The sequence below is a fragment of the Engystomops pustulosus genome, chromosome 11 (assembly GCF_040894005.1).
Source record: "Engystomops pustulosus chromosome 11, aEngPut4.maternal, whole genome shotgun sequence".
NCBI lineage: Eukaryota > Metazoa > Chordata > Amphibia > Anura > Leptodactylidae > Engystomops > Engystomops pustulosus.
Genome location: NC_092421.1, coordinates 63,684,429 through 63,697,879, shown reverse-complemented (window position 1 = coordinate 63,697,879; position 13,451 = coordinate 63,684,429). Strand labels below are relative to the sequence as shown.

General features: G+C 46.9%; 1 protein-coding gene across 3 annotated transcripts; it reads right to left on the bottom strand.

Annotated features, from left to right (window-relative positions):
* Positions 1-475: 475 nt before the first annotated feature.
* Positions 476-5,701, bottom strand: LOC140106222 (uncharacterized). 3 transcript variants are annotated; one of them, XM_072130505.1, is made up of 11 exons: positions 5,579-5,670; positions 4,433-4,528; positions 4,183-4,284; positions 3,970-4,047; positions 2,363-2,458; positions 2,113-2,214; positions 1,886-1,978; positions 1,546-1,626; positions 1,218-1,412; positions 913-973; positions 476-696 (listed from the first exon to the last, which is right to left on the bottom strand). In XM_072130505.1, exons 1-9 carry the CDS (start codon positions 5,594-5,596, stop codon positions 1,218-1,220), a joined length of 861 nt encoding a protein of 286 aa, XP_071986606.1. In that variant the 5' UTR covers positions 5,597-5,670; the 3' UTR covers positions 476-696; positions 913-973. The 3 variants fall into 3 exon arrangements, with proteins under 3 accessions (XP_071986606.1, XP_071986608.1, XP_071986607.1); XM_072130507.1 differs by lacking the exon at positions 4,183-4,284 and having other exon boundaries at positions 5,579-5,701; XM_072130506.1 differs by lacking the exon at positions 4,433-4,528 and having other exon boundaries at positions 5,579-5,674.
* Between the last annotated feature and the right edge of the window lie 7,750 nt (positions 5,702-13,451).

Here is a 13,451-nt window from a genome sequence, read left to right as displayed (position 1 = left end):
AGATAAATCTAAGAGATGCTGTAGATTAAGGCCTCATGCACATGACCATGATCACCCTCACACAGGACGGGTCAATAGGAAATGACTGACCGCACCGTGAATGTGCCGAATGGAAGGCTACGGGGCGGTGAGTGAATCACAGTTGTGTGTTTGTGTCCATCAGGCCTAAGGGTTAATATTGTACATTGTGACCTTTGTTTAGGATATTTCACTCCCACCACTGATACCAATCCCCTGTCTATACCCCTTCATGCCAGTATTTATGACTGTCGTCCCATCACTTCTATAGAGCTGCCAAAGATTGTGGCCCTGGCAGCCCCATTGAAGTAAATAACACCCCAGGGGTCGCCCACCAACTTATATGTATCCACTAAGCGGTGGAATATGGATGGGGTATGTGGTGGAACAAGCCCCTTCAGGTCTATTTATACAAATTAGAAAGTAAAAACACAAAAACACTTCATATAATCTGCACATTTATTGGCAGTGAAATATAACTCTAAGGACTCTTTGTGCCAACATCTGGATATCAGGAAATGGCAAGTGATGCCCATAGCTGGTATCATGGTGTCACCCTAGAGTACAAAGGTTTGTCTAGGTGTTCAGGTCTGCCATATCTTCAGAACATTATTCATGGTCTCCATAGTCATAGACGTCCAGTTCTGACACCAGGGGCGGGAGGACACGTCTATTGGCCTAATGAAAGAACAAAGATATATCACTACATACATTCCTCATCAAGTGGCTGCTACATGTCTACAAGACTGGACTCATCCTGGAATGATCCATATCTAAATGTCCGTAGCAGTGATGATGTCCCATGGACATCGGCCTAGATTGTAATATCTTATGGACATTGCTCACTGGTAGAGAAGTGATTCATCTATGTGGCAGAGTATAGTCAGGACTTACAGGTTTGGTAGGTTACAGGACGTCCTGGTCTAAAATCAAGAAGATCCTTCGTGAATGAAAGCTGCAAAAAAAAAAAATCTCTGGATTATTTTCATTGTAACGTCTCACATTAGGTCATATAATCCAATGCTAAAGCCAAAAATCAGTCAGTGTATGTTGTAAATATATTTTTTGAGCTCCCATAATGCACTTTTCCAAACTAAGAGGAAAACAGCAGTAGCATCAACTTAGCTCTAGACATTCTGCAGAATCTCAGATCTCCTTGATGTTGTCCTTGTCAATGTACTGATGTGCGTTCCACCTACCTAAGAACTTATCTCATCCTTATCAACCTGGGTTGAAGCGTCAACCATATAGGAATGTTTCATCGGTTTCACATGGATCACGGTGACTTTTGGCCCAAGGCTGAGATCTTCTTCGGTGACTTGGCACCCAAAGTCCTTTGTGCTGGGTCTTCTGAGAGCTGGTGTGAAAGGAGTCACCTTGACTGATTCCCGGCTCTACAGAGGAAACATAAGAGAAAGCTGATGATGATGTGTGTATCACGAGTCCAGTCACTTGTGAATGAGATCCTGAGATACACGACATGTATCACCAGGCTGAGATACATGTCCTAGACTGAGATCTCCTCACCATGCAGAAGATGCTCCTGAGTCTTTGTCTCCATCTTGATCCAGAAGATCTTCTTTTCTCCCCGGGGGTTTCTGGTTCATCCTGTTGAGAATTTGGATACACAGAAATTTAGAGTGATAGAAAGCAAATGAATCCTCCATTCAACTATAAACACGGGTCCAGATTTACTATGGAAAAGCACCAAAAATTGTACACACAGCGGACACCACACACTAAATTTGTAAATCATCTACTTGATAACACGCTCTAGTTTATCTTGCACTTTCTTTTAGAGAATATTAGTAAATCTGCCCCATTGTCTATAAGTCGTGTGTGGATCATAGAGGAGAAGAGACATTACCGTGATGCTGCAGTGCTCACTGATCTTGTCCCAGTCTAGCGACGTTGTTTCTGCACTACACTCAGGAGCCGGATCCAGTGGTAGGAAATTCTCCTGTCAATACATTAATTGTCAAATTCGAATCATTTTCCCACAATTCATCATCACCTCCATCATCATCATCAATAGCATCAGCAGCAGTTATGGGACATGGTGAGTCCATGACTATATAGTAATGGCCTCCTTACCGATCTAACAATCCAGCAGGGCTCAGGGGACCCCGGCATCAGGTCTCCTGGTCCATCATGTGTCGCAGCAGCCAAATTATAGGAGGCAGAGGAACGACTTGGCTGTGGGATATAAAAATAGAAACATTACTTTCAGATCAATGACATCTTATCGATAAGATGTCATGGAGGAGGTGAACCCCAGATAACCCCAATATCACATGTTATGTATAATGTGGTGATGGCTGATGACGTCTCTAGAATTATTTACCCCGTCCTTGTAGGATTTGATCCAAGTGCGTTTAGCCTCCGGCTCCAGTGCCCTGCGGGACAGAACTTGGACATAGGTGCGTCCAGTCAGATTATCCTATAGGGGAGAGAGAAGAACAGAATTCTGGGAGTTACTCATATATCAGTATATCAACTTCTGATAGGACAGCCAAAAATATTTCAGCCTATAGTAAAGACATTTGCATAATAGTGTCCAGGTGGTGACCTTATACCTGCCATATACATCTATAGGTCCAAGTTAGTCTGACATATGCCAAACTATGTCCCATTGTTATACATAAGGGAGTTATACATGAGCGGTTTGTAGTAAAGTAGTGTTACCCATATTAACCAATCACAGCGCTGCTTTCATTTTATTACCTGCTTTATATGAATGAAAGCTGAGCTGTGATTGGCTGCTACAGTTATAATACATGGCTATATAGATAGATATCACCGGGAGACTCTATATATAGTAAGATCTCAGCTTCACATTCACCAGCTCTGACAAGCGATGAACATGGGAAAAAATGAAGTAAAAAAATGTGCAAAATTTTGATAGCTGAATTATTGATTTGTTACAAAAATTGGCACCATTCCACTATACAATAAATTCTACTGATCTTTTTTTTTTAAGAACCGTCCTCTTGTCTAGTTGCTCTTCATATTTGACATGTGGCGAAAGGAGTTGCAGTTTTTGATGCTAATTTGTGACACATGAGATTTTAGGACTTTTTGGTTCAATTCATAGAAAAACTGAATTAAAAAGTGAGATCCTAATATTAAATCTGCCATCAAATTCCATCCTGATAAACCAGGATCAATTACTCCTACACATATGTGTTATCCATAGCCTCCTTCCTTCTAAAATCAACCTTTATAATTCTGCTGATGAGCCAGAAGCGATCTGGGGGGATATTACCAGTGTCCCTCTGTGCTGTAACTTCACAGACCGTTACCCAGTCTCCTCCCCAGGAGGGAATTGCAGGGGGAGAAGGAGGTGGGGAAGACAGTGTAATAGTCTGTGAAGCTGCAGCACAGAGAGTCTCTGGTAACAACCCCAAGAGTTCTATAGGCTCATTAGCATAATTTTGAAAGTTGAATTTAGAAGGAAGGAGGCCATAGATAACAAATACAGGCAGTCCCCTACTTAAGAACACCTGACTTACATACGTGCCCTAGTTACAAACGGACCTCTGGATTTTGTTAATTTGCTGTACTTAAGTCCCAGGCTACAATAAACAGCTATAACAGTTATCACAGGTCTCTGTAATGAAGATTTATTGTTAGTCCTGGTTCTTATGACAATCCAACATTTTTAAAATCCAATTGTCACAGAGACCAAAAAAATTTTGACTGGGGTTACAATAATAAAGTATACGGTTCCGACTTACATACAAACTCAACTTAAGAACAAACCTACAGTCACGGTGCCTGGATCTAAGAAATGTACAGCGGACACCAGATGTAACTATTATATCTAAATTTGTAAATCATCTACTTGATAACACGCTCTAGTTTATCTTGTACTTTCTCTTAGAGAATATTAGTAATTCTGCCCCATTGTCTATAAGTCGTGTGTGGATCATAGAGGAGAAGAGACATTACCGTGATGATGCAGTCCAGGTCTAGCGGCGTTGTTTCTGCACTACACTCAGGAGCCGGATCCAGTGGTAGGTAAGTCTCCTGTCAATACATATTAATTGTCAAATTAGAATCATTTTCCTTCAATTTATCATCACCTCCATCATCATCATCATAGCATCAGCAGCAGTTATGGGACATGGAGAGTCCATGACTATATAGTAATGGCCTCCTTACCGATCTATTAATCCAGCAGGGCTCAGGGGGCCCCGGCATCAGGTCTCCTGGTCCATCATGAATAGCAGCAGCCAAATCATAGAAGGCAGGGGAACGACCTGGCTGTGGGACATAAAAATAGAAACATTACTTTCAGATCAATGACATCTTATTGATAAGATGTCATGGAGGAGGTGAACCCCAGATAACCCCAATATCACATGTTATGTATAATGTGGTGATGGCTGATGACGTCTCTAGAATTATTTACCCCGTCCTTGTAGGATTTGATCCAAGTGCGTTTAGCCTCCGGCTCCAGTGCCCTGCGGGACAGGACTTGGACACGGGTGCGCCCAGTAAGTTTATCCTATAGGGGGGAGAGAAGAACAGAATTTCGGGTCAGTGAAATTATTTGTGGTTCCACATGATGGAGACGTCTCCAGAAGGAATCATGCAAAGTAACCATAGACCTTCAGGAGCGGAGATGGTGGAGACCACTAGTGGAGTATAGGAGGACATTGGTGGAAAGAGACATTGATATAACCAGAAATGAGTAAAGATGTAGTAGACGGCTCTAGAACATCTTCAATATCACATAGTCTATCTCTCAGAGCATTATGGGTAATACCAGGCTGTATATAGCAGTGATAGTGATGACATCACGCTAGAACCTGGGTAAATGGAGAAAGATACTATTGCTATGGTAACCAGTACACACATCCGCCATCTTTCTTTTAGAGTAAATTATACAATTTTTGCAATTTCTTCACATAAAGTTTATAATTTTAAACTGTTATCAGCAAAAGGATTGTAAGAATGAGTCTGGGGGTGACATATTATAACTAGTGCACAGTAGATACAGGGTTTAGATCTTCCCCTCACCCTCCCAGACACCTCAATGTCACCCTGTCAGATCTAGGACCCCAGTATAACCAGGAATGGGTGGAGGGGACATCAGGACCTGGATATGATCTCACCACGTTTTATAATATGTGCTCTAGGGACAGGGGTCTGGGGGTAAATCTTCTTCCTGCTCCTCTGGACCCACAGCGCTATCAATAATGTCCCAAATGTAGAACAGAAACCAAAAAATGAGAGCAGATATTCCCCAGGATCCGTGTCGGACTGTCCCACCCGAGGATGGGAGGATCCTCCGGTGGGCCCAGGCTCCAACCTTATACTGGATTACAAAGATACAGCAGAAGATAACTAAATTTGGAAGCTGGAGGGTCTTTTTTTTAGTTGAATGTGAAGAGGGTCCTCTAGAATAATGTTATCTGGTGGACCTAAGTATCCCAGTACGACACCGCCCAGGATTCCCCTTAATTACATTACAATCCGACCGTCTATTTCCTGATGTCTAAATTTCATCACTAACAATAATCCTGATATCCATCAATAAATAAAGTCTACTTACAAAAAATCTTTCCATCATTCGTCTGTAAAACAGCAACAAAATCTCCTCTTCACTCTCCACTCCTCTACTATACAACCCTCAGAGAATTATAGGTACAGAGCGGGAGTTATATAGCAGTGATGACATCACAGCGGGTATGACATCATGTTTAGAACTCAGTTGAATGGGGAGGTAGTAAAGTAGTGTTACCCATATTAACCAATCACAGCGCTGCTTTCATTTTATTAGCTGCTCTGTATGAATGAAAGCTGAGCTATGATTGGCTGCTATAGTTATAATACATGGCTATATAGATAGATATCACCGGGAGACTCTATGTATAGTAAGATCTCAGCTTCACATTCACCAGCTCTGACAAGGAGAGACAGCCCCGAACATGGGAAAAAAATTCAGTTATAAAATGTGCAAAATTTTGATAACTGAATTGTTGATTTGTTACAAAAAAATTGGTGCCATTTTACCATAAAATAAATTCTACTGATCTTTTTTTTTTAAGTCCCTGTCCACTTGTCTAGTTGCTGTTCAGATTTGACACGTGATGAGAGGAGTTGCAGTTGTTGATGCTAATTTGTGACACATGAGATTTTAGGACTTTTTGGTTCAATTCATAGTAATTAATTAGTGAGAATTAATTAGTGAGATCCTAATATTAAATCTGCCATCAAATTCCATCCTGATAAACCAGGATCAATTACTCATACACATATGTGTTATCCATAGCCTCCTTCCTTCTAAAATCAACCTTTATAATTCTGCTGATGAGCCAGAAGCGATCTGGGGGGCAATACCAGTGTCCCTCTGTGCTGTAACTTCACAGACCGTTACCCAGTCTCCTCCACCAGGAGGGAAGTGCTGGGGGAGAAGGAGGTTGGGACGACAGTGTAATAGTCTGTGAAGCTGCAGCACAGAGAGTCTCTGGTAATAACCCCAAGAGTTCTATAGGCTCATTAGCATAATTGTAAAAGTTGAATTTAGAAGGAAGGAGGCCATAGATAACACATATAAGAAGCTTACCACAGTCACGGTGCCTGGATCTAAGAATAAGAGCCCCTGCTTTCATGTTTGATTGCAATGGTAGATTTCCTTTAAGGTCACCCATGGCCAATGAGCCTTAGGGGGTTTATATACAGTTTCTTTCCCTTATGAAGACCTGTACATTATAGATTTCTTACTGGGACCTGGCAGCTTTAAGTTCCTTCTCTGCGGTCACCTATGGTATTTAGGTTTTCCACTATAGGAGAAGTCACAAGCTCAGATGTAATCCTTATAGTGATCCTAAATGTCGGCATCTAAATGACTAATAGAGAATCTTTCTTGGTTGAACAAAAGATTGTGAAACCTCCATCTATATTACATCATGTGTAAGATCCGTATTCACTAGCCCCAAATCAAATAGAGAAGGGGTGGGGGACTGTAGGGGGATTTTATTTAATTTTAATGGATGCAGAAGGAGGCGATTGGCCCCTCTTTTTTGGGCAGTAACGAAAGGAGGTGGGGGGCCGGCTTGCAGAGCCCGCCCATGGTTTTAAAAGCATTGGGGGCACGTAGGGGGGTCCTCTTTCCTTCTGCCTGGACCAAGCGGCGAGAAGTCAGGACCCTCCTAGCAGTACGCTCTTTTTGCCTACCCTCAAGATGGCATCTTTGGAGGCCCAGGTGCTGGAAAGAGTGGATTCGGAGGGGTATGCATGGCTTGATGCCCTGCTTCAGAAACGCGCGGCTGCATCAGCCCCTCTCCTGCAGCGCGCCCCAGAAGACCACGCATCCGATATGCCGGACGCTACCCTGTCCATCCAGCCCACCCAGTGCTCCTCACCTCACACCATAGAAGAATCTCCGGCTGAAGATGAAGAAGTGATCCCCTGCAGTGTGCCAGCCCTTGGAGAAAAAGAGGAGCAGCTGGATGCCGAACGTGGGAGGCCCGTGCGAAGAATCTGAGCACCAGACCGTCTCAGCCCAGGATCTCCTCCATCCAGCAGGCGGCGCGGCCCGGCACAGAAGAAGAAGACTGCAACCCCGGCGCTGAGCCCAGCAACAAGGCCGAAGACCTCAAGGGAACAGCGTGGGACGGACCCCGACGCTTTCCCAGGTAAGCGGCGCAGCGATGCGCCACTTTCCCCGGGCCCGCCCCCCCCCCTACCACCTCCGGAGGCCTAAGGCCTCGGCCAGGCCTCAGGCCTCGGCCTATATTAATCATCCTGCCCCGACCAAACCCACGGCCTGGAGCAATCCCTCGCCCCCCGCTAAGGTCCCGGCCGGGCCCCCGTCCACGCGGTATGCCCCGGTCGCGGCCAGGCCTGAGGCCTCGGGTAGGCCTCAGGCCTCGGCCTCAATTAATTCCTCGCCCCCGACCAGGCCTCCGGCCTGGAGCAATCCCCCGCCCCCCGCGATGCTCTCAGCCAGGCCCCCGTCCACGCGGTATGCCCCGGTCGCGGCCAGGCCTGAGGCCTCGGGTAGGCCTCAGGCCTCGGCCTCAATTAATCCTCCGGCCTGGAGCAATCCCCCGCCCCCGGCCATGCTCCCGGCAGTGCCCCAGGCCACGGGCCATGCCCCGGTTCAGGGCGGGCCTGAGGCCTCTGGCAGGCCTCAAGCCTCGGCCTCAATTTATAACCCACCCCTGACCAGGCCCCAGGCCAAATCCCACACCCCGGCCTCTGCCAGGCTTCAGGCCTGGAACAGGCCTCAAGCCTCCCCTTCCTCCCCCAGGTGCAGGCCTGAGACCCAGAGCAGGCCTCAGGCCTCCAACAGGCCCCCAGCTTCCCCCCCCTCCCCCAAGGGCAGGCCACAAGCTTGAACCCCCATCCCCCCCCCCCTTTGCAGGTCCCGGTCTCACACCCCCCCTCTCCCAATCCAAGAGGCCCAACGGCCTACCCACCTGCACGGTTCTCCATCCCTAAGCAGGTCCCCCTCCCCCCAGCTCCCTAACTCATTTCATGCCACCCACCATTATGTTGATGCTACACCTCTCCCGGCTGCAGTTCACAGGCATTCCAGGCGTACATCCTCTAGGGACTGTCACGGCAGCTCCTTTACCCCTCAGAGGCCATACCACATCATAGGGGCGATACTGGCTCTGAGCTCTCCTCCGCAGGTCACAGCCGCAGAAGACGTCACCGTTACCGCTATGACGGGTACCAGAGCTCCTCCTCGTCAGGTTCAAGCGGCCACTACGCGGCGCGCTTTCACGAGCAGACTCACCATTCCCGGGATGCATATCGCCGGCATGGATCGTCCCGCTACCAGCCCAAGCATTCCAGAAGGGCTTCTAGCCACCGATCTCCAAGAGCATCTATGAACAGACCATCGCCTCCAGCTTCTCTCCAGTCCAACACCCACGACCAGAGACCTTCAGCAACGGCCTCACTGAAGACAACGGAAGGAGAACGAAGGTCTTCACCTGCTGCCTCAGCCACTCGACCACTGCAGCTCAACCCATCAGCGCAACCAGCGCAGACGACAGCATCCGGTGAGTTCAGTGGTCTTCCTTCATGGTCGACTATTACCTCTCACAAAGACACAGCAAACATGATCACTTCTGTCAAGTCCTTCCTAGCACAGTTAGAGGGTAGCCAGGCTAACCTAGGGGGAGGAGACGCAGGTCAGGTTAGCGCCAATCCAGGGGGAGGGTATGCACCTCAGGCTAGCGCTAATCCAGGGTCAGGGATTACTTTTAAGGACACTATGTTCTGCGCAGTTTCCCCCTTAGGTACCTATGTACCGGAGGAGTTAAAAGAAAAAATTAGGAAGGGTGATTATGTGGACATATGGTCCCTGTTAAATGTCGATCATATCACGGTCGACAAAGAACGTTCATTTGAAAAGGGGTCTGACAAAAAACTCAAAGCGTCTAGAACCCTAAACAATTGGCTCCAGGCGTTTTCAATCTTAGGTTACATCATAACCCAAAAATCCCCAGCCACCGCACCTGACCTGTTTGTGTACTTAGACACAATAATCAGCGGTTTTAAACTTCACGGTGGATCGGCCTGGTGGCGCTACGATGAAGAATTTCGTCGTAGCCTCCCACTCAACCCTAGCATAGGATGGGCTTCCAGAGCCACTGACGTGTGGCTTCAGCTCATACTAGCGCAGCGCACGCAACGCCCCTTTCTCGGGCCCTCCACAGGGTCATCGCAACAGCTTGCCCCTGCGTCACAAAAACCTACCGGTGCATGCTGGCTCTACAATGAGGGCCACTGCAGATACTACTCCTCGTGCAAATTTAGGCACGAATGTTCTATCTGTGGGGGAAATCATTCAGCCATGCGTTGCTTCAGACGTAACAAAGGTAATACCGCCCCCTCCCAACCCGAGAACGCCGGTGAACGCCCTGTTGCTAGGCCCCTGGCTAAAGCTCTACCCAAAGAGACAATAAGCAAAGCTTCTTGAGGATGGTTTTCTCTACGGGGTTTACATCCCCCATCAGCCTTCTTCAGCAGTCTTCAAATGCGGCAATTTAATTTCAGTTCGTGAAAATCCCGAGTTAGCATTGGAAAAAGTTCACAAGGAAGTTAATTTAGGTAGGATGGCTGGCCCTTTTTCAGAACCCCCATATCACAATTTACGTATTTCACCCCTTGGCCTCGTACCCAAAAAGGAACCTGGCAAATTTAGACTGATCCATCACCTTTCATTCCCCAAGGGATCATCAGTTAACGACGCTATATCAAAGGAGGATGCAGCGGTCTCGTATGTTTCCTTTGATAGGGCGGTTAGCTTGGTTAGACAGGCTGGCCCAGGAGCCTTACTGGCAAAATCGGATATCGAGTCCGCATTTAGACTGCTCCCAGTACACCCCGATTGTTTCCATCTGCTGGGCTGCTGCCTAGAAGCAAAATTCTATTACGATATGTGCCTCCCCATGGGCTGCTCCATTTCGTGCTATTATTTCGAACTTTTTAGCACGTTTTTGGAATGGCTCTTGGGATATGAAACAGGAATTTACTCCACAACGCACTACCTGGACGATTTTTTGTTTGTTGGTCAACGGGACTCCAATACTTGCTCTCTTTTACTCGAGACTTTTACATCCCTGACTAAGATTATTGGTGTCCCCTTGTCACCTGACAAAACAGTCGGCCCAGTAACCATTTTGTCTTTCTTGGGTATTGAATTAAATACCTTAGAAATGACGTTCAAATTACCTGAGGAGAAAGTATCCCGTCTCCGTATGGAGATTGAATCAATTGTATGTAAAAAGAAAGCAACCTTGCACCAGTTTCAGGTCCTCCTGGGCCTGCTGAACTTTGCTTGCAAAGTCATACCCATGGGCCGTGCCTTCTCCCGGAGGCTGTCCCTAGCCACAAAAGGCACCCAAAACCCTAATCATTTTATTAGAGTTACTAAACCCCTGAAGGAGGATCTCTCAGTTTGGCAGGTGTTCCTCCAGGATTTTAACGGTTTAACCTCAAGAAATAGAGGTCGATAGCCCTTCCCTAGGCCTTTTTGTCTCTTCTTCCCCCTCCCACGGTTTTGCTGCCATCTATGGTAAAAAATGGTGCAGGGGTTCTTGGCCCACAGAATGGTTACAATTAGGAGGTACAAATAACTTAACTCTCCTGCAGCTTTTCCCAGTATTGGTAGCCTTAGATCTTTGGGCCCCTCTCTTGGCAAACAATCGGATTCGTCTGTGGTCTGGTAATAAGGCGGTAGTACAGGCTCTTAACAGCCTTTCCTCACCCTCTTATCCGGTGCTTGCGTTGCTCCGTCACTTAGTCCTTAGATGCCTACAAACAAATATTTGGCTCAGAGCAAGGCATGTCTCTGATGCGGCGAACGACATGGCTAATGCCCTGTCTTGTTCCCAATTGCAGTTATTCAGGGAGCTCCACGGGGCACCAGACGAGGTAGGGACGGATTGCCCGCAGCACTTATGGAAGCTGGTCGGGAACAGCTTGTACAACTGATGAGGAAGTCTTTATCCGAAGCAACGTGGCAAAAATATTCAGCAGCTTGGAACCAGTGGTTAATCTTCTCCGGCGGTACCATACCCGCGGAGAAATCCCTCCTTCTCAATTACACGCTTGATTGGCTAGCCTCTTTAAAAAACCAAGGTGCTTCATTTCACAAGGCAAAAGTTAGTTTAGCAGGGTTAGCGTTCATGTTAAATTTGCATGACTGCCCAGACATTCCTGTTAAAACAATTGTTAAAAGGATGGAAACGGATGGGGTCCACACAAGATTCCCGTAGACCGGTATCACTTCCCCTGCTAAATCGGATCATTGGGGCTTTGGATGGGGTTTGCAGCTCAGTCTTTGAGGCTTCCTTATTCAAAGCGGCTTTCTCCATGTCTTTTTTCGGGGCCCTTCGTATCGGCGAGTTAGTCCCCTTTAGCAGCACTAAACAGGGTGGTTTACTGCAGTCGGACATTATTCCCTCCCCATCCTCAGTTAAAATACGCATTCGCTACTCCAAAACAGACATATTTGGCAGAGGCACTTGGTTGTACATCTTGCCTTTGGGTTCTGACCCCTGCCCCGTCTTCCATGTATGGAATTTTGCGCAGCTTCGCCCAGCGGGTTCCAAAAATTTCCTAGTACACGAATCGGGTGCCCCCCTTACGCGTTTTCAATTCTATTCTGTTTTCAAAAAAACTCTCACCCTGTTAGGCCTGGACCCAAAAGAATTCGGAACCCACTCATTCCGCATTGGTGCGGCGACAACCGCCCACTCCTGTGGAATGAGTGACGATGCCATAAAATCACTCGGCCGTTGGAAATCCGATTGCTTTAAATCCTACATTCGGCCAGGCCTCAACCCCTTGTTTTAATTAGCCTTCCTCTTTTCAGGTGCTGTCAGGCATGTTTGGATAGTGGGCCACTCATATATTCATTGGGCGGAGCGGAGAGCTGCGGTGCGGCCATGTGGACGGAACTTAGGCCTATCTAACGCAAAGGTGCACTGGCGCGGCACTCGCGGCATGATGTAGTCCCAGGTCCTGGCTGAGGTAGCAGAGATCAGTAGAAACTGTCAGGAACAGGCGGTCGTCATTTTGCATGCTGGAGGTAATGACCTTGGCCGGGTAAAAGTAGGGGAACTGATCTCCCTTATGAAGCAGGACCTCTCTCGCTTCCCTTCGCTATTTAGGTCAATGTCTTTGGCATGGTCTGAGGTTATACCCTGATGCCACTGGAGAGGAGCCAGGGATCACAAAGGTATTGAAAGGGCTAGGAAAATCCTAAATATTAGGATTTCAAAACATGTAGCTTCTCTAGGAGGAGTGTCTTTTCGGCATAAAGACTTGGAAGGGGACAACCGCCATTTGTTAATTGGGGACGGAGTTCATCTGAATGCTATCGGTATGGATATTTTTTTGTTGGGCCTTCAGGAGTTGGCGGAGAAAGCTATGGCTTTGGCATGTGTGGGGGGTCGCAGCCGGCGTTAATAAATTTTTAAAGCGGCTGCTCCTGTGGCAGAGTTTTCACATGCCCGTAGGCAAAAGGAAGGCCCCCACATGACGTCTGCCGTCCAGCAGCCGACATTTCGGGCGAAGGTTTTTTCTACGAAGAATTGTTTTTTCTTGTTTTTCAACTTTTTGCACTTTAAATGTTTTGTTACTTATTAACTAAGGTTTTTTCTAAAAATAAATGCTGTGGCCTACCCACATACCCACAACAATTTAATGGTCCCTGTCGTTCAATAAAGATTTGTTTTGGAGGTTGGCAAATCCCCGGGTCAAGAGCATCGGTTTGGATGGTGCTGGTCTACAGGTCCCTACAGTCTATCACCAGGCGACGTTCACTGGATTATGGTTGTAGGATTTCCCATACAGACCTGTCATGTCCACCTCCTCCGTCAGATCTGTAATAGATATTATACCGTAATGAGAGGGAGGGGGGAGAAGAGGAGACGTCATCATTCCTATACACATACATA

What these genes read in the sequence shown, in the direction of transcription:
- LOC140106222 (XM_072130505.1), bottom strand. An exon ending in ACCTGGACTGCATCATCACG is followed by an intron (nt 2,459 to 3,969) that starts GTAATGTCTCTT and finishes TCTCCCCTATAG; the next exon opens with GATAATCTGACTGGACGCAC. An exon ending in CCTGCTGGATTGTTAGATCG is followed by an intron (nt 1,979 to 2,112) that starts GTAAGGAGGCCA and finishes ATGTATTGACAG; the next exon opens with GAGAATTTCCTACCACTGGA.